Below are 27,721 nucleotides of genomic sequence, written 5' to 3' on the forward strand. Positions count from 1 at the left end.
CCAACTCTAAACGGGCCTTAGTTCATGTAGTGGAAATGGCCCTAGAAGGTAACCACCCGGTTACCTAAAGTCTCGCGAGAGCCGCAGGCAACGTACACAAACTGTGTTAATTATGTTTCTTTGGAGTCATACAGAGCTCTACACCTACTCCTAAACATAGTCCTAACCTCAACCCTACCACTAAATTGAACCCTATCCCTAACTTTAATAACAGCGAATGAGACTCTCGCGAGACTTCGACTGCGTGAGTTGGATTTTTTTCAGCTAATAACGGTCTCCTGTGTAATAAATATGTTCTCCTCCAGGGGGCGCTTGGCGGCTCAGAAAGCTGAATCCTCTATAGAGACGCATTCAAATCTCAGGATGTGTTTTTTTTTTTTTATTGGTGACGTGTGTGCACCAAAAGTATAATAGTTTCAATCAATTAATTTTAAGCATTAGTAGCTGGCATAAAAATTAAAATCAGCCCCAGCCATCTCTGTAAAACAATTCACAATATGCCTTAGCCATTGTTCAAAAATGACTATAATCGATGGTGCAGCGCGGAGATCTCCAAACGGGACGTGAACTCCAAAAGAGGGCGGAGTAACTCAAGAAGGGGCGGGGTTGCTCCAGAAGGGGGTCGGGCCAACTCCTAAAGACCACAGTAAGGTTTATGTTAAGGGCATTTTTCTAAGTAACTTATTGGCATGGTTGTATTTATACCTGCATCAATACACACAACGAGTAATGACAAGAAATTAACAATAAAAATATAATTAAAATAAGGTGCCATGTGACGGTAATAAAATAATAATAACAATATACACTGTACAACATAATATAATATAATATAATATAATATAATATAAACATTTGAAAAGACTTAATGAACATAATAAAAATACTGTAGCAAATGTACATAGATACCCCTTGATTGTGTTGATCATATCTTATTTCTGGAAAGTGAATATTTTTGGTGCTGTGACCTGGCTGTAACTTATTGTTCACTTAAATTGTGTGAAATTTTTTAAATAAAAAATATTTACATTTTAAAAGTACGAGTTCTCTCTGTAGTCTCTCAAATATGGAAGCAAATGCGTTTTCGAACCGGGATGGGCGTTTTTCAACTATCCAATGAAAGTAGGGAATTTCAGTGTAGCAATTAGTGGGCGTTTCTAAACCAGGATGGGCGTTTCTTAACTCTCCAATGAAGGCAGGGAATTTCAATGTAGTTGGCAAATCGTGTAAAGCGGTTGAAAACCGCCCATCCCGGTTTAAAAATGCCCACTGATTAGGAAACCCCCATTTTGTGCTGTAGTGACAATTCTTCACATAAGGTCATAAAACGCCTCATGTCCACCGTCACATGCCTGAGCAACATCCATGCCGTTTAAGCGCCGCCCATTTCGTACAGTTTGTTTCTTTACATTTCACTTCTGCTCGATTCTATGTTAAGCCAAAGTCTGTCTAGAAAGTCAGTCCACTTGTCGGCCATCTTTGGAACGCTCTCGGGATGCTATTTCCAGTCATGCCAGTGCAGCTCCTAACTAATGAATGGGGAAAGACCGAACTATCAAAAAACAATGGTCGAGATTACGATCAAAAAACATATTTCAAAATCAGCAATAACATTTGATTATGTTGTAATCATAAATTGTGCTTCTTTGCCTCAATTTACGCCAAAACACGAACATTTCCCGGCTTGTATAGCTAATGCGCACGCGCGTTAACGAGTTGATTGACAGACGACGTCTGTGTCTAAAAGGTGATTGGCTCTGTTACCCGTAAATCGGGACTTCCTTTGTACATCCGTTGGGCGTTCGATTTCTCTCATACATTTAAATAGAAGTGGCCGGTCTCTGCTAAATACTCTCTGGTTCAACGCTTCATCACTGTGTCGAAACTTCTGAGCGAATGTTTGATGAGTTTCCGTTGCGCGAACTGAAGAGTTTATTAAACCCGAGCAACGACGAATATAATTCGCGATATGGGGAGTTTATCTGCTAGAATTTAATCTCATGTGTTATATAATGTATCTGTATGGAAGTAAGTATTTAAACGAGTTAGTTTGACAGGTTATATAGCGGCAGTATTTACAGTAGTTTGATCGGCGTCTTTTTAACATTACTCAAAATGAGTGACATAGTTTAGGATTCAAAGAGGTAAATGAACTCGTTCCCAGGTTACGGGGTTCTGAGGGCATTTTAATCGAGTGAAAATGTGCGATGAGTCAAAGTCAGTGAATTGGGAGGTGAATGATAATGATTATATTTCCAAAACAGCCGTGAATGATGCTGATGTGTGTATTGAACATCACACCGCGCCGCCGGTAACTCGTTTATATAAGAAGAGATGGATCATAGTATGTTTATTCAGCTCATATTCTCTGTGTAACTCCTATCAGTGGATTCAATACGGGATCATCAACAACATTTTCATGCGCTTTTACAGCGTGGACTCTTTCACCATTGACTGGATGTCCATGATTTACATGTTAACGTACATTCCGCTCATTTTCCCCGTCTCGTGGCTCTTGGATAAAAAAGGTCTACGGGTCATCGCGCTCGTTGCCGCGGCTCTGAACTGCGCAGGCACGTGGATCAAGGTGGCCAGTGCGAGACCGGACCTGTTTCCCGTGACATTTCTGGGTCAGTTCATTTGCTCCGTGGCCCAGGTGTTCATCCTTGGGATGCCCTCGCGCATCGCGTCGGTGTGGTTCGGTTCGGATGAGGTGTCCACCGCGTGTTCCATCGGGGTCTTCGGAAATCAGGTGGGTTCATTTTTGTTGCAATTATTATTTTAGGTTTGTTTAAGTTTTTGGGTAAGCTTCGATCTTCGATTTATATGAATAAAATTCCGCAACTTTCCCGTTCCCATTAAGTTAATTATATGCAAGATGACACGACCAATCACAATTCAGTATGCAAATACTTCTTACGTAAGAAAGAAGACCATACTTAACCATACTATTCTTACTACTTCTGCCATATGTGTCTATGGCGGAATTAGTATGAGCAGCACAATTGTAATGCAGACTATAGTATGCAAATATCAAAAATGGATACTGATTTAAATGCTGAACGCTTGAAACTTCAATCTTAAATTTCTTTATAAGTATAGTTTACAAAAATTATAAACAGATAGCAAACCTGTGGCTGAAATGATCCATGTTTAAGTGGCTGAGCTGTATTCACTCTTCAGTTTTAAGATATCATTTTTTAAAAGGTGCCATATTCTACATTTCATTTGACTTCTTTCCTTGAAGTTTGCTTATAATGTTAGTTAAGGGTTCTTGCACCAAAAACAGTCATAATTTGGTTTTTCATGACCATTTTCTACTCTCTCTCTCTCTCTCTCTATCTCTATCTCTCTCCCAAAGTATACTTTTATTTTCTTTTTTTGATTTTCTCCCCTTTTCTCCCCAGTTTGGAATGCCCAATTCCCAATGCGCTCTAAGTCCTAAAGTTCACTCGTGGTGACGTAGTGACTCGCCTCACTCCGGGTGGCGGAGGACGAATCTCAGTTGCCTCCGCGTCTGAGACCGTCAATCCGCACATCTTATCACGTGGCTTGTTGAGCGCGTTACCGCAGAGACGTAGTGCATGTGGAGGCCCACACTATTCTCCGCAGCATCCACACACAACTCGCCACGCGCCCCACCGAGAGCGAGAACCACATTATTGCAACCACGAGGAGGTTACCCCATGTGACTCTATCCTCCCTAGCAACCGGGCCAATTTGGTTGCTTAGGAGACCTGGCTGGAGTCACTCAACATGCCCTGGATTCAAACTCGCAACTCCAGGGGTGCTAGTCAGTGTCAGTACTTGCTGAGCTACCCAGGCCTCCAGTATACGTCGCTTTTTACACGTAGAGGGCGAGTGACGTAAATTCCGTCATCAGCATAGTATGCGACAGAGATTCTATTATTTACTGAAATAACAACTTCTGCGCTGAAAGTGCAAAGCCCGATTTTATATCCTGGAGTTATTTGCACTAATTAGTGGGTCCACAAGGTGGCAACACTCACAGTTGAGCCATTGCTGTCATGAAGAAGCGCTAGAAGAAGATGTAATCACCGCTAAACATCAAGAGGTGAAGGTAAAAACAACAACAGTGGATGTGCAAGTCAAGAGTGCGTGTGTGAGGGGATCTGGAGATACCTGCAACTCGAATCTGAAGGAATATAAAGACCACTTTATGGGTCTAAACTCCTGAAGAGAAAGTCTGGTGTCTCTTAGCAGTCGTAGCACGCATGCACCAACCATCTGTGTGTGCACACAGTTATATGAAGCATACTTTGACAGGCTCGCATTTGACTATACGCAGACGCTGAGCATTCGTGTCAAATTGGAAGTATCTAGGGCATATATGCATTTTGCACATTAAAAGACACGCAGTTTGAAAAATCAAGCTGCAAGCGTTCAGTGCTCAAGCACTCTGCTGATGACGAGATTTGCGTGACACGTCCTGTACATGGATTCTCAGCATTCGCATCTGACCGAAGTATATTTTTGGCTTAACAGTTAATTAGCATGTTAGGATAGTTAGTCACTGTTTCCGGATACCATACAAATGAATGGGGAGAGCCATAAGCTGACACCTACCTGTTGCAAAATGATCCGTGTATTCTCTTATAAAATAGCTATTTTATCGTAGTAAATTCCACACATAGTTCATTCCAAAAAGATTTAGTGTAAAACATGTTGAAGATTAGCAGACAGGCGGTCAGTTCATTAAGTAATAAGCTTTTTCTTCACAAAAGCAGTTTATTCCTTGTACTAAAGCATCTCCTCCTTAGACATCTCTTAAAAAAAAAAACGGCTTCTTGTCTCCTCAACAGTGTACCGCCCATAGAAGGTCTATGGGACCACCGCGTAATGCTATTTTATGCTAAGCTTGTAGGCTCCCCTATGTAGAAGGGTTCTGGTACCTGAGCAATTTTTCTAGCCGTTTGTCTCTGTATGCATAGTCTGCGCATGTGCTTGGAATTGTTTGCATGAATTAGTGGGTCCACATTGTGGCAACGCTTACCGTTGGGCCATTGCTTGAAGTAGTGCGAAAAGACAATATAAGCACTGGTGTAGTGCCGAATTTTGACTCCCTAGTATCAGATTTTAGCACAACACCATTGAATACTAGGAGACGAAGGTGGAAACAACAACAGTGGATGTGCACGTCATTTATAGTGTAGACTTAGGGTATCACTGCCATTTTTAAAGCTGCAGTCTAATCCTGTTCATGGTAAATAAACCTGCTCCGAGCCGGTTTAAGCTTATATACCTCTTGCTACTTGAGCTTCTAAGAATTTAGCAAATTCGCTAAGCCTAATAACAAAATTACTTACCATTTACCATTACAACTTTTAAAAAATATCTGAAGGCACACCTCTTCTGTGAGCACTTAAAAAATTTAAACACATAAGTGAAGACACTTCATTAGGATTAAATGTCATATAATGAGAAATTATATAAAAATAAGAGTTCATTGTGCAGTGAAAACATAATGTGGAATTTAACTGGCTATGCCCTTGAATTGAGGCTTGTGAACTGTGCAGGGCATTAGATTAATCTTTATTTGTCGCCACACAACCGTATCCCCATCCCCCAGTACAGATCATCCCTCTGGAACAACACAAGGGCCCATGTTTGTTTCATGTATCTACATTTACTGGAACCCAATATGTAATAGAGGTTACCCATCACCAAGTCCCAACCATTCCTCTAGTAGAGCACAAGGGGCCCCTGAACTTCCATTGTTGTTTCATGATTACATATGAATCAAATAGTGGTGGCTCATCTCAAAAACAAAAAGGATCCATTAAAAGGATAAATATACATTATAATATACAATATGATTTAAGTAGCTAGCTAGACCTGAGCGTGACTGATGTGTGCATTTTCCATTTCCCTTTTTGATTTGTAACTAGTAGCACCTAATAAACATGCAAAAAAAAAAAAGATATTCTATAGCAAAAATTGATGTCCACATATGTAGACAGCAGGACTAATTGTGAAATTTTATATAATACCAAGCTATAGAAAGTCTAAAACATTTTATTAAATTGTTTATTATGTTTCCAGGAGTGTTGGTTATTCATGTTTTTGAGACGTTACAGACATTACAGCTGATTTTTTTACGAAGCTGCTTTGGAACAATGTGTATTTGGAAAAGCACAAATAAAAAACGATACAAAAAATGATTTGACTTGATTTTACTTATGTTACAATGTTTTTTTTCTAGTAGGGTCTAGGGGTATGATTCTCGCTTGGGGTGCGAGAGATCCCGGGTTCAAATCCCGGACGAGCCCCCAATTGTTACATCCTCCGCAGTCTAGGGTTGGGGTGGAGTAACAAAATGGTTAAAAGTGGAGAGATCAGGTGGTTTCCCATTTCCAGCTCCAGCACTAGAAAGACCACAATTCATCAATTAAAGAAAAATTGATTTTATTGTATAACAAAGTGGGAGTAATAGAAAAAGTCTTCAGGAGAGGACTAGGCCAAAATAACAAATAAAGAGAGTCTTCTCTTGAGGGGGAAGTAAATTACATGTAAAAGAACAAAAAACAAACAAAACAACAACAGAAAACTTCCCTACCTCTCTTTGTCCAAAAACAAGAGAAAAACTTATACACAAACAAAACTGGCACCCACCTCCCTACGAATATTCCCACATAACTTATAACTTACAAGGGTCAATTCAATGAGGCACACAGCACAACACTGACAGCACACAGCAAACGACAATCCAGGTGATGCACAATGGCACACAGTCACACCATTCAATCCACAACAACACCATCTGGGGCCGGAGAAAGGAAACACTCCTTTTAAGGCAAATCTCTCTTGGTCTCTCTACTCGAGGATGAGGTTTGTTGGACCTTTAACCTGGCACCCTCCTCCCACTGGCCAATCACAGCAGGTAAGGGTTCCAAGATGGCAATGAGAAACAGGTGTCAATCATCAGTACCTGAAAGTGGAAGGAGCAACAGGAAAGGTGGAAAACAGAAAACAGTATACACCAAAACAGTGGCAAATAACAAAGAGAATACATTGACAGATGTAATACAAAATAAAACAAAAATACATCCTGCGATGTAACATTTGGAAGCAAAATCTAAATGTTCTCTCTTTGCGCTGGTCTCAGAACAGTTTGAAAAGCACCATATTTTCATCCTTGCTCCATGTAAAGCCTCTGAGCAAAAAAATGTTTCTCAATGTGAAAATGCAGTCATTATAGGATTTCTAATGAAAACCTTGTACTATTGTACACATTAGTGTACACTGTGTTTAGCAATGTGGCGTTTCACAAAAAAATCGCAAAAATAAAAAAATGGCATATCGAATGAAACTATACTCCAATCTTTTGACTGAAACAGGTTTCAATGTAAAAACTTAATTAGGTTTCTTACCAGATGTAGTTCTGTTGGTGTATCTCCCAAAGATAAACTCTGCTGTGATCGGCGCCATGTTGCTTTGTCACATGACTCCAAATATCGAATGTTTAACCCTTTACTGACAGCCCAGAGTCTCCTGAACTGAGATCAGTCAGTTTAAATGAAATAAAATTATGCGTTGCATATAGTGAAACCAAAATACAGTGTCCACGCATGTGTGCGCAGGGTTGCACACAGTTTAACTAACATTGCTCAGCAGGATCCTCTTCAAAATTCTGTTCCACCATGACCATAGTTGACCTGAAAGAGATAACTGACTGTAGAAAACTGAAAAAATTAAAAAGAAATCTTCGCTAATGCCCACTATAGCGCCTCCCATGGCAACACTTAAGAATGTAACCCATACTTGTGCTGTTATGAATTGCATTCTGACACATTTGGGAATGCAGTGACATTTAAAATCAAGATTGTATTGCTAAAGCGTTTGCTTTTATTTACTTGTGTAGAGTGTATGGGTCAGAAGTCCTGCTTTGTTTTTGACCTTAGAAATATTTGTTTTCCTTTTAGTTAGGGATCGCCATTGGCTTTCTCGTCCCACCAATCCTTGTTCCAAATGTGGACGATCTGGACGAGTTGGCAGGTCACATCAGAGTCATGTTCTACATCACAGCGGGTGTGGCTACCTTCCTGTTTGTCTTGGTTGTCATTGGTAAGAGCAAATGTCAATCATGCTGATTGTCAGAGTATGTCTCAGGTCAAGCTTGATATTCCACTGTCTGTTAGTGTGTCTCTCTTCCTTTTTTTGAGTCTTGTTCTTGTTTTTACAAAATCACATACACTGGCAGCCAAAAGTTTGGAATAATGTACAGATTTAGCTGTTTCAGAAGGAAACTGGTACTTTAATTCATCAAAGTGGCATTCAACTGATCACAAAGTATAATCAGGACATTACTGATGTAAAAAAACAGCACCATCACTATTTGGAAAAAGTCATTTTTGATAAAATCTAGACAGCAACCATCACTCCAACACCTTATCCTGGAGTAATCATGCTAAATTGCTAATTTGGTACTAGAAAATCACTTGCCATTATATCAAACACAGCTGAAAGCTATTTTGTTTGTTAAATGAAGCTTAACATTGTCTTTGTGTTTGTTTTTGAGTTGCCACAGTATGCAATAGACTGTCTTAAGGTCAGTATTAGCAATGGCAAAAAAGAAACAGTTTTATCTAGAAACTCATCAGTCAATCATTGTTTTGAGGAATGAAGGCTATACAATGCTTGAAATTGCCAAAAAACTGAAGATTTCATACAAAGGTGTACACAACAGTCTTCAAAGACAAAGGACAACTGGCTCTAACAAGGACAGAAAGAGATGTGGAAGACCAGATGTACAACTAAACAAGAGGATAAGTACATCAGAGTCTCTAGTTTGAGAAATAGACGCCTCACATGTCCTCAGCTGACAGCTTCATTGAATTCTACCCGCTCAACACCAGTTTCATGTACAACAGTAAAGAGAAGACTCAGGGGTGCAGGACTTATGGAAAGAACTGCAAAGAAAAATCCACTTTTGAAACAGAAAAACAAAAAGAAAAGGTTAGAGTGGGCAAAGAAACACAGACATTGGACAACAGATTATTGGAAAAGAGTGTTATGGATCTTAACCCCATTGAGCTTTTGTGGGATCAGCTAGACTGTAAGGTGCGTGAGAAGTGCCCGACAAGACAGCCACATCTATGGCAAGTGCTACAGGAAGTGTGGGGTGAAATGTCACCTGAGTATCTGGACAAACTGACAGCTAGAATGCCAAGGATCTGCAAAGCTGTCATTGTTGCATGTTGAGGATTTTGTGTTGGTTTTTCTCTTTGTAAGCTTTACGAGTAAATGGAGACGTTAGTGTGGATAATAAACCAACCTTTTGCACAAATCTCACAACAGGAAATTATTTTTTCTTTCCCATTGACCCTCTTTTACTCAATTTTTTTTTATTTCAGCTGTTTAAATGCTAAGCTGTCATTTTTTTATCTTGGCAATGCCACAAAACCTCATGCAAGAACTAGGTCACGTTTCTGAGAAACACTCATGTGATTTCAGACAGTGCTGTTTCACAAGCGAAATGTGCACTACTCTATTATTGAGTAGTTTTGACTTCCCATGAATTATCATCGTTTTGCTGCTTCCTCATGTAATAAATGATAAAACATGTTTTTCTGGCTAATAGTTCTATGTTGTTAATATTATAATTTACATCCGCATCCCAACCTCAAAATCAACGCTATACTGTCAAATGTGCATTTCAATGCACGAAATATGCAATATTACTGATAATCGCATTAGTGCTACCAAAGCAGGTGCTGGTGCCACATTTTCCATCCTGATGTGGCCCAGGCTAAATTTGAGTTTGACAACCCTGTTTTAAGCTCTTCCTCCACCGATGAATGTTAATACGGGTTCGGCGTTGCGGACTTATGGACGCGTGCATAACAGCACTGCTGTTGAAAATATCCTAGGGGAAACACTGCAATAGTTATCTCCAACAGCTCAAATCCTGTTGCAGAGTTTTTTAATATCTAGCCCATGCAGGATAAAGCAAATATCAAGGGTTCAGTCACCTGCAGTTTTGAGGACAGCAGTCTAAATTTTTACTCAACAAACAGTCCCAGAACGTGTCAGAACATGATGAATTCAAGCACATTTAAATCCAAATTATTGTCTGACAACACACTGAAAAAAATTGTTTCTGTGACTTTCTTTCTGTCTCTCTTTCTCTTTCTGTCTCCTTTCTCTTTCTTTCTTTTTTCTCCTTTCTTTTTTCTTTCTTTCTGCCTTTCTGTCTTTCCTTCTTTCTCCTCTCTTTCTTTCTGCCTCTCTCTTTTCTTTCTTTATTTCTGTCTTTCTCTTTCTGTCTCTTTTCTTTCTCCCTTTTTTCTCCTTTCTTTCTCCTCTTTCTTCCTGTCTGTCTGTCTTTTTTTTCATTCTTTCTGTCTGTCTTTCTCTTTCTGTCTCCTTTCTGTCTGTCTTTCTCTTTCTGTCTCCTTTCTTCCTGTCTGTCTTCTCTTTCTGTCTTTCTCCTTTTTTCTCTTTTCCTTTATTTCTGTCTGTCTTTCTCTGTCTGTCTGTCTTTGTCTGTCTGTCTGTCTTTCTCTTTCTTTCTGTCTGTCTGTCTCTTTCTGTCTCCTTTCTGTCTTTCTTCCTCTTTTTTCTTTCTTTCTGTCTTTCATTCTGTCTTTCTTTATCCTTTCTTTCTTACTTTCATTATTTCTGTATTTCTTTCTCCTCTCTTTCTTTCTGCCTCTCTCTTTTCTTTCTTTCTTTCTTTCTTTATTTTTGTCTCTCTTTCTGTCTCCTTTCTTTCTGTCTCCCTTCTTTTTTCTCCTTTCTTTCTCCTCTCTTTCTTTCTGTCTGTCTGTCTTTTTTTATTCTTTCTGTCTGTCTTTCACCTTTCTTTCTGTCTCCTTTTTTCTGTCTTTCTATCTTGCTTTCTCCTTTCTTTTATCATAAAAGACTGTCTAGTCAAATTAATTCATAGTTTTAATCAAATAAAAACAGAATAAATACTTTTCAATATAACATTGCTTTATTTTTATCAAATAAAGTGCCTCTATACAGATCTACACAGCATAATCCAAAACACAACATTGGAGTTATTTTTTTTTTTTTTGCTAAATACAGTGAAAGCATGAATGAAATTATTGATGAAAACATTTATTTAGAACAAAAGCACTTTTGCTTGTGAGATATTGCTATATGTAATTATTATTTATTAATAATACATTGAATATTACATTTTACTATACAGTGGTAATACATTTTTGTCGCAGTTACTTCAATTTCTGCAGTAAATGGCTTAGTGTGCTTATTAAACCACAAAAGATGCGTTTTAGTTATATACATATATAAATAGTCTGCATGTGCTGTACGCTTTAAGGGTAATGAGTGCTCTGCTCTCTGTCATCTGCTACACACAGAACACACGTGATGATGAGGTTTGTTCAGTGTATGAGTGACCGGCTTTACAAATCACTTTGAAGCGCACAGTACATGTAGACTGTATATTCCTCAGCCTTTTGTGGTTTAATCATCACACAAGGACAAAGTACGATTTTAACTTGATTTAATTATGTATTCATACATACATTTTTAACACAAATATGTCAAATTCTGTGACATTTCTTTCTTTCTAACTTTCAAATGTTTTTTCTTTTCTCTTTCGACCTTTTTTTATTTTATTTTTTTTAAACTTCCATCCATTCATCTATCATCCTTATTATGAGTTCTCTGTGAAGTATCCAGCAGGTGATTGGATATGTTTGTGTTTTTTAATTGTTAGTGTTTCAAGAGCGTCCAGATGACCCTCCCACTCATGCTCAGGCCGCTGCTCGTCAGATCTCTCCGGAAAGTTACTCATGCACAGCCTCCATCCTCAGACTGCTCCGCAACAAGGCTTTCATCCTCCTCGTTATCACTTATGGTGAATGTTTCTCACTTTATACTTTATAACATCCCCATTCAGAACCTGAGACTGGGAGTAATTATGCTTTTTGGCATTCAAAGACTCCATTAAATAAAAAACTGAGTTTTTGTAGTTGTTAAATGTCTATTTGCTTTGAGATCAACTAAATGCTGTACTCCTAAAAGTTGACTAAATTAACTTTTAACAGATACACGCATCTAAAATCTCCCTGGGAAAGCAGATCGGGGGGGAGACAAGCCCTTAGACTTATAATAAGGCACACTAGCCATATCTAGAGACCTGAATATCATCACAGAGACTTGGGGATGGGCTCTTTTGACCTAGTAAGCAACCACCCAGAACACCTTTGCACCCATGGCTGTAACTCAGCTATTTCTGTACATTTTTCATATTCAATAATAAAATTTGAAGCTATATGCAACTGAATGAAAAGTCAGTGGTTGAAAACTTCTCCTTTGAGTGTCTGCATGTATAATTCAGTTTAGACTGCTAGATTGTTTAGTGTCTGCTTACACAAGTGCAAACAACAAAAAAACAAGAAAAATACTCACTGCTCTTGGCTAGATTAATTTATTAGCTTTAAAAAGTATTAATCTGTTATAATTATACAGATTTTGAATAATTACAGATCTGTAATTATTACAGATAGTTTTATGTCACATTTCACTACAGTTCTTTCTGAATTTACTTGAATACTTGATACTACTGTCAATAACTTAAAGCACCGTTTTCTAAATGTGTATTTCTTTGTTCTGTTGTTTTTAATTTGTTTCTATTGCTAGTAATTTGTTTCTTTGTTCTTGTTTTATTACTGACTGTTTACTTGTATTTAATAATTACTTGAGAAACAATGTTTACTTAATTAAAAAAATTAGTATTAGTTTTTGTTATGGTATCGAAATTGGTTTAAGCGATCATAGTTCAAGCTAGATCCAAACAGAAGTAGTTTTATTGCCCCTTTTTGCTTTGTTTTCACGGGGAGCATGTTGTTTGGTATCACTGCAGAATGACATTAACACACTGAATTTATGATCTTGCTGTGCACACAGACACATGTGTAACAATGGCACGGGAAGATTGTAGCTGCATTTAACTTGGCTAACAATTTACAGAAATAAACCCAGAGGAATGCATGACCTCCTTTATAACTTTAAAGCTGCTACAGAACTGTAAAGACAGTTTAAATCCTACCGGATTGATTTGAAAGGTTCCACAAAATACTTTAAGTAGTCTGAGACAAGATGTTGTAAAACGTTCTGTTAAAGGCTAAATTCAACCAAAAAAATGAAAACAAATTCTGTCATCATTTACTCACCCTCATGTTGTTCCAAAACTGTACGAGTTACTTTTTTATGTGGAACACAAAAGGAGCTGTTCGGCAAAATGTTAGCATTAGTCACCATTCACTTTCATTGCATCTATTTTATTATTATTATACAATGAAAGTGAATGGTGACTGAGGCAAACAGTCTGTCTAACATCTCCTTTTGTGCTCCACATAAGAGAAAAAAAAAAGTCATACAGGTATGGAACACATGTGGGTGAGTAAATGATGACTTTTTGGACATTTGATGGATGTAAAATTGGACTCTCTTTACATGCCAAAGTTTAATACTTTGGTTTAGGGGTGTGTTAAAATCTCTAAACCCCTACACTGTACTCTAAACATATTTTTTAACGCACCCTTCATTTTCCAACCCTGTTTCTGACTGGCTCTTTAACCTCTCTGTCTTTCCACAGGACTGAATGTTGGTTGTTTCTATGCTGTCGGTACACTTCTTAACCGAATGATCGTCGAACACTATCCCGTAAGTCCCTCCCACTCACCTGCTGTCCAGCCAATCATGAGAGCCCCTGACCAACACTCAATTCACACTAAAATAACTTTGAACAAACACCTAATCCCTAAATTTTGGCACATAAATTCTCAAACCATGAACAAAATTATGCAATGTTAACCCTTTAAACTTGGAGCAGCCTGCCGAGAAAAAAATAATAATCAAAATATTAATAACTAGTCTTAACCAATACAAAATAGGTATTGTTCTAAAGCTTAGAAGCCTTACATTACAATGCATGTAGGTATTATGACCAAAACTGAACAATTGCTTTGAAATTTGCAGACAAATCAGAAGTGTTCCGTTTTGAAAATTTATAAATAATTTTGCATTCTATGTATTATTGTAATCGGTAAAAACATAAAACTGATCAGATAGCCATGTGTCATATGTCCTTGGAAAGATCTCAAAGATTAGAATACCACCAGCCTATTTGTTTTACTCACAGACAAAAATATAGGGAGTAATAGCTAAGTACATGTCTTGGACATACATGTTACATGTAAACAGGTGTTGCTTATAAGCCGTGTTTTCGCTTATACAGTGCATCTGGAAAGTATTCACAGCGCTTCACTTTTTCCACATTTTGTTATGTTACAGCCTTATTCCAAAATTGATTAAATTCATTATTTTCCTCAAAATTCTACAAATAATACCCCATAATGACAACGTGAAAGAAGTTTGTTTGAAATCTTTGCAAATTTATTAAAAATATAAAAAATAAAAAGAAATCACGTTCATAAGTATTCACAGCCTTTGCTCAATACTTTGTTGAAGCACCTTTGGCACCAATTACAGCCTATTTTAGTATGATGCTACAAGCTTGGCACACCTATTTTTGGGCAGTTTCTCCCATTCTTCTTTGCAGCACCTCTCAAGCTCCATCAGGTTGGATGGGGAGCATCGGTGCACAGCCATTTTCAGATCTCTCCAGAGATGTTCAATCGGGTTCAAGTCTGGGCTCTGACTGGGCCACTCAAGGACATTCACATTCAAGAGTTGTCCCGTAGCCACTCCTTTGTTATCTTGGCTGTGTGCTTAGGGTCGTTGTCCTGTTGGAAGATGAACCTTCACCCCAGTCTGAGGTCCAGAGCACTCTGGAGCAGGTTTTCATCAAGGATGTCTCTGAACATTGCTGCATTCATCTTTCCCTTGATCCTGACTAGTCTCCCAGTTCCTGCCGCTGAAAAACATCCCCACAGCATGATGCTGCCACCACCATGCTTCACTGTAGGGATGGTATTGGCCAGGTGATGAGCGGTGCCTGGTTTCCTTCAGACATGACGCTTGCCATTCAGGCCAAGGAGTTCAATCTTTGTTTCATCAGAGCAGAGAATTTTGTTTCTTATGGTCTGAGAGTCCTTCAGGTGCCTTTTGGCAAACTCCAGGTGGGCTGTCATGTGCCTTTTACTGAGGAGTGGCTTCCGTCTGGCCACTCTACCATACAGGCCTGATTGGTGGAGTGCTGCAGAGATGGTTGTTCTTCTGGAAGGTTCTCCTCTCTCCACAGAGAAATGCTGGAGCTCTGTCAGAGTGACCATCAGGTTCTTGGTCACCTCCCTGACTAAGGCCCTTCTCCCCCGATCGCTCAGTTTGGCCGGGCGGCCAGCTCTAGGAAGAGTCCTGGTGGTTCCAAACTTCTTCCATTTACGGATGATGGAGGCCACTGTGCTCATTGGAGCCTTCAATACTGCAGACATTTTTCTGTACCCTTCCCCAGATCTGTGCCTCGATACAATCCTGTCTCGGAGGTCTACTTACAATTCCTTGGACTTCATGGCTTGGTTTGTGCTCCGACATACACTGTTAACTGTGGGACCTTATATAGACAGGTGTGTGCCTTTCCAAATCATGCACAATCAACTGAATTTACCACAGGTGGACTCCAGTCAAGTTGTAGAAACATCTCAAGGATGATCAGTGGAAACAGGATGCACCTGAGCTCAATTTTGAGTGTCATGGCAAAGGCTGTGAATACTTATGTACATGTGATTTTTTTTTTTTTTTTTTTCCTTTTTAATTTTTAATAAATTTGCAAAGATTTAAAAAAATTTCTGTCACATTGTCATTATGGGGTATTGTTTGTAGCATTTTGAGGAAAATAATTAATTTAATTCATTTTGGAATAAGGCTGTAACATAACAAAATGTGGAAAAAGTGAAGCGCTGTGAATACTTTCCGGATGCACTGTAACTTCACTACACACAAACAGAACATAAAATGTCATACCATTATGACATAGGAGGAGGGGATTCCCATTCAAATGAGCCCACACACAGCATAATCGGATGCATAGATCATTATATAATCCACACGAAGCACAATGTCCACATAGCACATAATGTGCTATCTTGTTAAAAACACCTAAGCTTTCCTGGATCAGATGATTTCATCGGAAATGATGTAGTACATTGTCCAGTGTCATGGAACCCTGAACCAGTCATATTAGGATTCAGATTGCTGCAACCAGAGGTGGAAGTCATCCAAATATGGGCAGAGAAGATTTTTTTTTTGTTTAATCTAGTTACATATGGCCACAGGAGATGGCGCCAAGTACATGACACAGGCTCAATGATGGCTCAAATGGCATAGAATGGAACTGAATGAGAACTCATTACTTATGCCTGCATGCTTTGGAGGGAGAGCATACAGGGAGAGCAGTCATTGTTGTATTTGCATGTTTAATTAGTTTTTATGTACAATTATTATGTTTTATTTGTTTGGAAATATTTTTGGACACTAGGATAAATTAATGTTGTAGTGCTATAACTTTTGATTGCTTTGTCGTATCAACACAACATTTTACTCAGTTACAGTTGGCATGACTGGGAAATAAAAGCAGTTTTTCTGAGCTACCTTATTTACAACAAGAGATATAAAGGATAATGTCAAGGAAGAAAAATAAGAAAAAAAGTCAATTTTTGGCTGAATTTTTTTATTTTTTTTCCAGCAGTTTCTTAGGATGAGAGTGTCATAATTTTGTCAATCTATATCTTTAAAAAATTTGAAAAGGTTTCTTTAAAATGATACCAATCAATTGACCCTCTTTATTTTTTTATTTTTTTATTTTATTTTTTTCTTCAAGTCTTCAATTTTTGGAATGACACTGAAACAGGAAATCTTTAAAAATGCCTTCAGAGCTTAAACAAGACTGCATTTAAATATGGGTTCACTTACAGTGAAAAATAACATGGTGTTTTTTTGTTTTTGTTTTGTTTTTTGGTGAGTGAATTATTGGCTGCCAAAAGCATAAAACCCAAATTTCAAAGCAATGGACATTTAGAAACCAAACACTCCAACTGTATAAAAACATATTCGGCCTATAACATTCAGTTTCCATTTTGTTGTGCCTATACAATTCATGGTGGTAAAATTAATACATTTTTGTTTGATTTTACAAATATTTCTGTTTGCTTTTGGACAATAAACAATTTTGGCACTGTGTTGGGTTGCCCTTGATGTCCACAGTAAAATCTGGACAAAGATCCTGAACCAAAACCAGTTGACAACACTGAAAGAGAGAATGTATGTGAAAGTTTATTCTGGTTTGGCAGGGAGAGGAGGTGAACGCGGGCAGGATCGGCCTCACCATCGTGATCGCTGGCATGGTGGGTTCTCTCATCTGTGGAATCTGGTTAGACCGATCCAAAACATACAAGTAAGAAGCTTGATATTAATCCCAACAAATGTCTTTTGAAATGGCCTTTAGACAACGACAACACTCAATAAACATTAGTCTTAATACTAGCGGATTCTTTCTCAAAGGAAAGTTTGTTATTGTGTTCGCCCTCCTATGAGTCTGTTCGTATGATTTAGTTTAATGTGTTTGTCAAGGTGTTTGCCTCTTTGACCCATGAACCTTGACCTCACTGAACCCATGACCTTTTGTTTTAAGTGTATTTCTGACTCTGGCTGTGGGTCTGATCTCTCCACAGACAGACAACTCTAGCCGTGTATCTGATGTCCCTTCTGGGTCTGTTGCTTTTTGCTTTTACTTTGGATCTGGGGCACCTGTGGGTGGTTTTCATCACAGCAGGAACCCTGGGGTAAGAGACTCACAAAACACTCACAAAATGTCATTGCTAAGTTTTGTTCCCTCCTAAATGATCAAATTAATAATATTCCTGTGTCCAGAGTTATTAAAATTGTTGTATGTTTTGGGCAAAAGCATCTGTGGTAGAGGTTTTATTTGTGTATTCTACTGTAGATTCTTCATGACCGGTTATCTGCCTCTCGGCTTTGAGTTTGCTGTGGAACTCACTTACCCAGAGTCTGAGGGAACATCATCAGGTCTTTTGAACTGTTCCGCACAGGTCTGTGTGTGTGTGGTCTGTTTCAGTGTCATATACCATAAAATCAACAATGCATAAAGCAACACGAATCAACAGTCACTGGCGAAAGTTTGCATCAGAACTAGGGATGCACCGATGTATTGGTTGCTGATATTTATCGGCCAATTTTTGAGCAAAATAAAACCATTGACATACCAGTTATAAGCATGAAAAATGAAAAAACTATGATTTATTTATAATTAATTAGTAACACACTTTGTAAAAACCCAATATGTAGAAGAGTTAGCACTCCTAAGAACATGTCATATTTAGTCTTGCTCATTCTCACATTAAAGGTGCACTCAGTAATTTTTTCCTCATTAAAAAAGTTTAACTCCTAAAGACATGAATTGTAATTTTGCAATATATGAAGGAAATCATGAGCACTCACATTAAAGTGAAGACTCCAGTCATATCAGTAACCTTATAAAAGCTGCTTAAATCTACATGGAGAGGGTCCGCACATGGGGGCTGCCATGCTAGAATCATATGACCAGCCGAATACTACTCGCTTAATCTCAGTAACCGCCCTGTTATTTGACTTTTTCACTCACTAATTAAAGTAATCATGGCTGACTGTGAATACTATATTTCTACGATGGTATCTGAAACTGAAAACTACTGATTTTAAATGATGCTGCATCCAAGCCACTAGGTGTCAGTGTAAGTCCAAGATGACACAAAGACAAAAGTTACTGAGTGCACCTTTAATGAGAAAAAAAACAGTTGTGAAAGCGGCACTTAACTATTGGCTACATGAAGAGGGTAACCATCCAAAATGCTTTGAAACCAGCAGACTTTGACTTCTGAGACATCAGTATGATATCCATTAATGCTGCACGATTGATTGAATTAAGATTGAAAACGCAATATGGCCTGGCACGATTACTAAACCTTAAAAGGCTGCATTTGAAAATACAGTCTGCATTCAGTGCTGTGTGAGCAAGCGGCGCCCTCTAGCGGTCTGGATGGCAGTATCCATTTTACTACTATAATACAGAATTTAAAAGGTTTTATTTTCCTTTGGTTAAAACTTTTTATTTGTCCTTGATGTGACTGACATTTCCGTGGAATTGCCCAAAATATGCATAGTATGAATTTGTGATGTTCAATCATATACAGTACAGATATGTAAATTGTGAGATCTGTTGTTATGAACTGCAAAAACAAGAGTGCATAAATGTTTTAGAAGTACATAATAACCTTTTTTCATATCAATCATCATGTTATCAAATGTAGATATTTCTTTGGATCTTTTATTTTTATTTTTTATGTATAATTCATTGTGGCATTCTTTCTAATTTTGGCCATGTGTTGAACAGATCCAGTCTATGTTCAATGAAAATTATTTATTATTAGAACAGTAAAAAAAAGCTTTTATAGCTCTTTGTACATTTTTTAAGCATAATTCCTAAGTAAACAGTGATCTTATGACAAAATAAGGTAAGTGGCAAAATATCGGCCTATAAGCTTTTGTTAAAATCTTTATCGGCCAAAAATTTTCATATTGGTGCATCCCTAATCAGAACTATTCACACTTGCAAACCTGAATAAAAGCTGAATAAAAATAATATATTGTATATATTATTCTTTTTCCTCTGCTCTGAAATGTTTAATTTGCTAGATACACTATATTGCCAAAAGTATTCGCTCATCTGCCTTTAGACGCATATGAACTTAAGTGACATCCCATTCTTAATCCATAGGGTTTAATATGACGTCGGCCCACCCTTTGCAGCTATAACAGCTTCAACTCTTCTGGGAAGGCTTTCCACAAGGTTTAGGAGTGTGTTTATGGGAATTTTTGACCATTCTTCCAGAAGCGCATTTGTGAGGTCAGACACTGATGTTGGACGAGAAGGCCTGGCTCGCAGTCTTCGCTCTAATTCATCCCAAAGGTGCTCTATCGGATTGAGGTTAGGACTCTGTGCAGGCCAGTCAAGTTCTTCCACACCAAACTCGCTCATCCATGTCTTTATGGACCTTGCTTTGTGCACTGGTGCGCAGTCATGTTGGAACAGGAAGGGGCCATCCCCAAACTGTTCCCACAAAGTTGGGAGCATGGAATTGTCCAAAATCTCTTGGTATGCTGAAGCATTCAGAGTTCCTTTCACTGGAACTAAGCGGCCACGCCCAGCTCCTGAAAAACAACCTCTACCATAATCCCCCCTCCACCAAACTTCACAGTTGGCACAATGCAGTCAGACAAGTACCGTTCTCCTGGCAACCGCCAAACCCAGACTCGTCCATCAGATTGCCAGATGGAGAAGTGTGATTCGTCACTCCAGAGAACGCATCTCCACTGCTCTAGAGTCCAGTGGCGGCATGCTTTACACCACTGCATCCGACGCTTTGCATTCCACTTGGTGATGTATGGCTTGGATGCAGCTGCTCTGCTAAGGAAACCCATTCCATGAAGCTCTCTACGCAGTGTTCTTGAGCTAATCTGAAGGCCACATGAACTTTGGAGGTCTGTAGCGATTGACTCTGCAGAAAGTTGGCGACCTCTGCGCACTATGCGCCTCAGCATCCGCTGACCCCGCTCTGTCATTTTACGTGGCCTACCACTTCGTGGCTGAGTTGCTGTCATTCCCAATCGCTTCCACTTTGTTATAATACCACTGACAGTTGAGTGTGGAATATTTAGTAGCGAGGAAAATTCATGACTGGACTTGTTGCACAGGTGGCATCCTATCACAGTACCACGCTGGAATTCACTGAGCTCCTGAGAGCGGCCCATTCTTTCACAAATGTTTGTAGAAGCAGTCTGCATGCCTAGGTGCTTCATTTTATACACCTGTGGCCATGGAAGTGATTGGAACACCTGAATTCAATTATTTGGATGGGTGAGCGAATACTTTTGGCAATATAGTGTATGTTGATGATATATAGACATGCCAAAGATAAGCATCTATGTGGACAACATTATTATTATTTTTTAGAGGCTCCAATTGTGTCTTTTGTTCAGAATCTCATTAGATCACTTTTATGGAGATAGCAAACAATTCCGAAATACTAAAAATGCAGCACCTAATGAACATGACACATCACTGCAACTAAAACCTCTTCAGATCTGTAGATTTTGTATTCATTGTGTCACTCTGTCTGTCTGTCTGTCTTTCTTTCTTACTGCAGGTATTTGGGATCATATTCACCATCTGTCAGGGGAAAATTATGGACTCGTTTAACACTCTGGCTGGAAATCTCTTCCTGTGTGTCTTCCTTTTGATAGGAACCATCATAACAGGTAAGGACAACTTGTGTGTCCCTTTATTTGCATCACTGGCTCTTAAAGGGGTAGTTCACCCAAAAATGAAAATTCTGATGAAATTTCCCTCTTAATAAAAAAATCATTTACTCAAACTCATTTTATTCCAAACCTGTGTGACCTTTATTTTTTCCATAAAACACAAAAAGAGAATGTTGATGCTGCTATTTTCCATTCAATGAAAAATTATCCTTTTGTACTTTTGGTCAGCCACTGGTCAAAATATGCTTTCATTGTATGAAAAAAAAAAATATCTCTTTCTGTGTTCCACTTAAGAAGTCATATGGGTCATATGGGACATGAAAGTGAGTAAATGATGACAGAATTCAAACTCATGGGTGAATTATTAATAGATGTGAACTGAACTGACTATAAACAAATTAAATTAAACAAACTATATTAAAATTCATGCTGCATGAACGACATTTTGAAAGCTGCTCTGTTTTCCAGTGTTTCAGTTAGTGTATGAGCTATTAAATGCATGGAAAAACACTGGATTGTTGAAATGGAGAAAGCAGCATTATTTAGGAGCGGTTAAAGACAATGTTCCCTTCAGGGTACAAACACAGAGCAAGATTTGTTCTCAAGAACTCTGCTGTGACCTCCAGTTAGTGACATGCAAGTGACTGAATGAAGAATAAAAGTCACAGAGACGTTCTCTCTCTGAGTTGGTTTAAATGACATGGATCACACAGTTATTTCACTTTTGTAATTGATCATTTAAAGCTGAAGTGTATAGTTTTTTAATGCGTTAAAAATCACATTCTCTTTACTGTAATGTGGAAAAAAGCGAACACTTTACAATAAGGTTGTATTTGTAAAAGGGGATATGACATGCCTTTTTGATTATTTTAATATGTTACTTGAGGTTCAGTTATATTATAAGTAACGTTTTTTGCACAAAAAACAGTAATATATTTGTAAAACATGATAATTTCAATGCTCAGTCTGACCCTGTGTCAGAAACACTCGGTTTTGGTGCTGCTTCTCCTTTAAGACTTGACAGTAAACGCCCACTGTTACGATTGGCCCTCTGCTCTCGACTGACCTACTCTCTCTAATTGCCATCTCACTGTTCACCACTACAAGGCGGGCTACAGAAGTGATAAGGTAAAGTAGGTGTTGATGTGTTGTGGAGGTGGTCAGATGCAAATGTCTACCACAGTGTGACATCACAATATGGAGGAAGTAGAGAGCGAGTCATTTTGGCATCTTGGTTTCAGCAAATGCTCTTTTTACAGTGAGGAGGGTTTTGAGTTCTGAAACTTTTATAGTATGTTTTTATTGTACAATGACCTCTTATATATCAAAAGATCAAGGATAATTTGATTCCTCATGTCATGACCCCTTTAATAAATCCATTAGGAATTATCAAAAATATTGTAAATTGTTGGTTCATGTTAACTACTGTAGTTAACAAATGTTAACATATACAACCTTAGATGCAACCGTAAAGTGTTACCAACAATTTTTTTTAATAGTTTTTATTTATTATGGTATTATAATGGAGGGGGTGGTTGGCTTAATTGTCATGAAAATAACATCAAATCTTAGTTTTAAAAAATAAACGCTGAAAAAGTGACTGGGAATGTTGTGAATTTGTCTCATTGAGTTTGTGTTTTTTATCTCAGGCTGTATTAAGTCAGATCTGCGCAGACAGTTGGCAAACCAGCAAGCACTGACAGCTGTAAGTAGCAAACCTAACACGCTTGCAAAGCAACCAATAGAACGGTTGCACCTGCACTTGCATGTATTAGCCTGGAATTACACCTGAACTCTCTGTATATTAATGGACAAGTAGAAGATCAAAAATGCATATTCATACTGTATAAAATGCATCAGACATATTCAGTACAAATATGAGATGTACTCATGATATTGTTACAACCCCATCTAGGGTGAGGCCGCAACATAAAACTGAAACACTGAATAAATATATTTTTACAATGTTCATTTTTCACACTTTTATTACACTAACACTCTTAGCACAAACGTTTAAACAGCAATAGGATCAACAGGAATTTGTGAAATCAGCAGAGCTCCCTCTAGAGCTGCAGCAGTCTCTTTTATACTCATGTCTCTAGGGCCGCACCAATCACAGGTGGTCAAACCTAACATAATTTTTTTCCTTAAGTGTTTGCTTAAAAATTTTGTGCTATATTTCTTGACAATAAATTCCAGTTGATTTGATATTTTGTTGATAATAAAAAAACATTCATACATTTTAAGTGTGGCTTAAGTGTCCAAATACATTTTGGGGCCACTCTATATGTCATACAGAACTTATCTTACAATAATAAGTTTATGTTGTGCATGTGGTCTGCAGTTGTGTGTCTGTTGTTTGGTAGAGGTCTGTTTCATGCAGCAAAAATAATACTGTGTTTTTATTATGTTATGGCTGTTACCACGTCTGCAGATACTAGATAAAATGACTAACGGTCTCCTGACATTTCTTCCACATGCTTCTGTGTTCTGTTATTTGGCTCAGTGTGTGTTAACCGAAATGCCAGTCATTTAGAGCAGAAAAGTATTAAATGTGTTGATTACAGGTAATTTTGGTTTGTTAGCTGTCGTTTAAAAATTCTACTGCAGAAGTATGACCGTGTTCCTGCAGATTCTTGTGGGTCTTCAACATCATGCATTTTTGATGTTTTAATTGTCTCCAGCATCTCTTGTGGACACTGAGCTCCTATTATTGTGTTGAGATTCCAGAACTGTGATTTGGATGATACAGGAAGTGCTTAGAGATTCATACTGTCACTATAAACACTCTTCACCCTGTTCTCCACTGTTACTTGTGCTCAACCTTACTCTCCAAATCCTGTTTCCACTCATCCCATTTTCTCTTTCCACTCATCCCATTTAATCTTTCCACATATCCCGTTTCCTCTTTCCATGCATCCCATTTCCACGCATCCCTGTTTCCTCTTTCCATATATTCTGTTTCCTCTTTCCATGCATTCCTTTTCATCTTTTCACGCATTCCGTTTCCTCTTTCTGCACATTCCGTTTCCTCTTTTCACTCAATGCCATTTCTTCTTTCCACGCATCCTGTTTCCTCTTTCCACACATCCCGTTTCCTCTTTCCACGCATTCCTTTTCCTCTTTTCATGTATCCTGTTTCCTCTTTCCATGCTTTCTTTTCCTCTTTCCATATTTTACATTTCCTCTTTCCACGCATCCTGTTTCCTCTTTCCATGCTTTCCGTTTCCTCTTTCCATATTTTTCATTTCCTCTTTCCACGCATCCCGTTTCCTCTTTCCACGCATCCCGTTTCCTCTTTCTATGCATTACATTCCTCTTTCCACTCATCCCGTTTCCTTATTTCATTCTACCCCATTTCCTCTTTCCATGCATCCCATTTCCCCTTTCCACTCAATGCTGTTTCCTCTTTCCACGCATCCCGTTTCCTCTTTCCTCGCATCCCGTTTCCTCTTTCCTCGCATCCCGTTTCCTCTTTCCATGCGTCCCGTTTCCTCATTCCACGTGTCCCATTTCCTCTTTCCATGCATTCTGTTTCCTCTTTCCACTCATCCCATTTCCTCTTTCCTCGCATCCCGTTTCCTCTTTCCACTCATCCCGTTTCCTCTTTCCACTCATCCCGTTTCCTCTTTCCACTCATCCCGTTTCCTTTCAATGCATCCCGTTTCCTCTTTCCATGTTTTCTGTTTTCTCTTTCCATGCATTGTTTCCTCTTTTCATGCATCCCCATTTCCTCTTTCCTCTTATCCTGTTTCTTGTCTCCACTCATCTTGTTTCCTCTTTCTACTCATCCCGTTCCCTCTTTCTGCTAATCCCATTTCCTCTTTCCTCGCATCCCGTTTCCTCTTTCCACGCATCCCATTTCCTCTTTCCACACATCCCTTTTCCTCTTTCTACTCATCCGTTCCCTCTTTCTGCTAATCCCATTTCCTCTTTCCACACATCCCGTTTCCTCTTTCCGTGTGGCCCATTTCTTCTTTCTACTCATCACAATTCCTCTTTCCCCACACCCTGTTCCCTCTTTACATGCATCTCATTTTCTGTTCCCTCCTTTCGACTCATCCCATTCCATTTTTTTCTCATCCCGTTCCCCCTTTCCACTCATCTTTTCTCACTCCACTCTTCCCTTTCCCTCTTTCATCTCTGTTCTAGTTTCCTCTCAGTTCAACATTGCTCATTTTCACAGATCAGACCTGTGTGTGTGTGTGTGTGTCTGCAGGCAACAGTGGGCAGGTCAGACGTTCAGGATCACAGTGACACGTCTCTCCTCTCGCCCACATACATATGATCAATCAATCACTACTTGATTTTATCACTTACTGGTGGTTCAGGTACAGGTGGCACACACCAATCTGATTCACACTCAGTGACACATTTTAATCTTATAAACTGATTCAAGCATGCTTTGATGTATTTTTCTTGATTTTTATGATAAAAACAAGATGTTCTACTTGATTTTTGTTGACATTTCTTCTTTATCCAAATGCTAAACCCTTGAGCTCTTTGCAATTTGAATACAGCATGTTGCTTTCAGCTTAGCAGTGTTATTTTTAATTTGTCTTTTTAATGGGTCTTCTCTTTGACTGTTAGTTTTAATTTATTTTTATTTTTATTTTTAGTATTTTAAAGCTGCCTAAGTTATTGTGTTAACTGATATCATTTGAAAATGTTTAACACTGTTAATTTTCTCTAGTCTGTCAGTGTTATTACGAAATAGTGGCATTTTTATAAGCAATGAAGGCAAGGTGTAAACATTTTAGATTTCATAAAACTCTTTATCAAAAACCAAAATGTATTTTTAGTCATTTATATTTTTTGTACATTATTAGTTAGTGTTTTATTTCAGTATCAGTTTTTCCAACTGTTGCCTTTTTATTTAATTTAATGAAACGTTTAATTTGGGTTTAATTTTCATTAACAATAGTAGCACTTCTGCATTGTCAGTTTTATCGTCATAGTCATCATTTTTTTTAATCCATTTGACTCACTAACTGCCCTCCAGCTGATATGTGCATGTGTGAAATATGTGACAGACAGGGGACGCTGTTTCACTTTTATATTTATTATGTGTTTTGTGTTTTTAGGACTCTTTGGAGAGATCAACTGCACAACCTTCTGTTATAGCTGAAGCCAAACTCTAACACACGCACATCTTTCTTGCAGATAATATGAATACCGAATGGATTGTATTTAGCATTTCGTTTTACAGTTTTTATTTCTATAGTTTGTAACTGGCCTTTTGTGTTTGTTTGTTTGTGTGTGTGTGTGTGTGTGTGTGTGTGTGTGTGTGTGTGTGTGTGTGTGTGTGTGTGTGTTAATTGTTACTGTGTTGAACATTCATAAAAGCCAGGGATTGCCTCCTTAATGTAAACAGAACTTGTTTCTTTGAAAATTAAGTGTTTGTACAATATGGTAATTTTTGTAAATTAATCTGATCTTGACTAATCTTCTCAGGATACATCTCATTTTTAACTATCAACTGATGATTTAAATTAATTATGGTAACGTTCTTTTTTTTATTACAAAGTTTTTACAGAGTTTCAAAACCAAATCCTCTGATGAAACCTATAAGAACCACACATAATGTGTATCAGTATTGTGCATATTTAAGAGAAATTGTGACTGAATAGAAACAGAATAGAAACAAGAGCTACACAGTTGATTATGCTGTGTTGGTTTCCATCTATGCAGTAATATAAATTCATGAAACTATTCATGAAAATTTTTCTATTCTCATTTTGTACTTCGACCCAACTTAAAAGTCTAAAGATATGATTTGGAATGAATAATAATAAAAAAAAATAAAAAAAACTTTAACACATTTTAGCACTTTTCACTTATTGAGATTTTTTTTCTTTAGTAAAATGTTTAGAGCTTTCCCTGTATAAGATTACTGCCCTGCTTATGCCTAACACTGAATGATTGTACACTCAATAGTCGTTACACTTACTTAACTGAATTTGAGAGTTTTTACAAGCAATTTTATTTCGTTCATTCAGATTGTCATTTTCATTGAGCCAGAATAATTTTCTTAAATTAGGTCAAATCAATGCACTATAGTAGTTTTAACTCAGCTTTATTATGTTTGTCAAACTCAATATAATAATGTTTCATTTTATTATTATTTTTTTTTTTTTTTTTGTTGGTCCAACTTTATTTTATTAATAATTAGTATTGTGATGAAGGGGACAAATGAGGTTGGTTTAGATGCATGAGCATAAAGTCTTTAATGAAGCACAATTCCAAAATTGAAATCCAATAAACAGGCAAGAAGATCAAATACACAGGGTATCCAGGGAACTGACGAACAAATCCAATAAACAGTATCCAAAGAGCACAAAAGAGGTAAACATGCAAAAGGTTAAAAAAAAAAAGAAAGAAAGAAAGAAAGAAATCCACAATGGCAGGAACAAGACTACGCTCAGAACTGTAGTCTACAACAAATAAT

The 27,721-nt window shown here is 37.9% G+C and overlaps 1 protein-coding gene across 3 annotated transcripts; it reads left to right on the top strand.

The window, feature by feature from the left end:
- Positions 1–1,817: 1,817 nt before the first annotated feature.
- Positions 1,818–27,094, top strand: LOC127409663 (feline leukemia virus subgroup C receptor-related protein 2-like). Of its 3 annotated transcripts, XM_051644390.1 has the most exons (11): positions 1,819–2,752; positions 7,944–8,085; positions 11,711–11,851; positions 13,595–13,662; positions 17,247–17,350; positions 17,628–17,738; positions 17,900–18,005; positions 21,159–21,270; positions 22,923–22,978; positions 25,493–25,604; positions 26,358–27,094. In XM_051644390.1, the coding sequence occupies exons 1-10, from the start codon at positions 2,201–2,203 to the stop codon at positions 25,559–25,561; spliced, it is 1,461 nt and encodes a 486-aa protein (XP_051500350.1). In that variant the 5' UTR covers positions 1,819–2,200; the 3' UTR covers positions 25,562–25,604; positions 26,358–27,094. The 3 variants fall into 3 exon arrangements, with proteins under 3 accessions (XP_051500349.1, XP_051500351.1, XP_051500350.1); XM_051644389.1 differs by having other exon boundaries at positions 1,818–2,752; positions 25,493–27,094; XM_051644391.1 differs by lacking the exon at positions 25,493–25,604 and having other exon boundaries at positions 1,818–2,752.
- The last annotated feature ends 627 nt before the right edge of the window (positions 27,095–27,721 follow it).

The sequence above is a fragment of the Myxocyprinus asiaticus genome, chromosome 19 (genome assembly GCF_019703515.2).
Source record: "Myxocyprinus asiaticus isolate MX2 ecotype Aquarium Trade chromosome 19, UBuf_Myxa_2, whole genome shotgun sequence".
NCBI classification, from domain to species: Eukaryota; Metazoa; Chordata; class Actinopteri; order Cypriniformes; family Catostomidae; genus Myxocyprinus; species Myxocyprinus asiaticus.

Coding starts and splice junctions, on each gene's coding strand:
- LOC127409663 (XM_051644389.1), top strand. CDS start 2,201: ATGTGCGATGAGTCAAAGTCAGTGAATTGGGAGGTGAATGATAATGAT. Junction 17,739..17,899: donor ATCACAGCAGGAACCCTGGG/GTAAGAGACTCA, acceptor ATTCTACTGTAG/ATTCTTCATGACCGGTTATC. Junction 18,006..21,158: donor TTTTGAACTGTTCCGCACAG/GTCTGTGTGTGT, acceptor TTCTTACTGCAG/GTATTTGGGATCATATTCAC.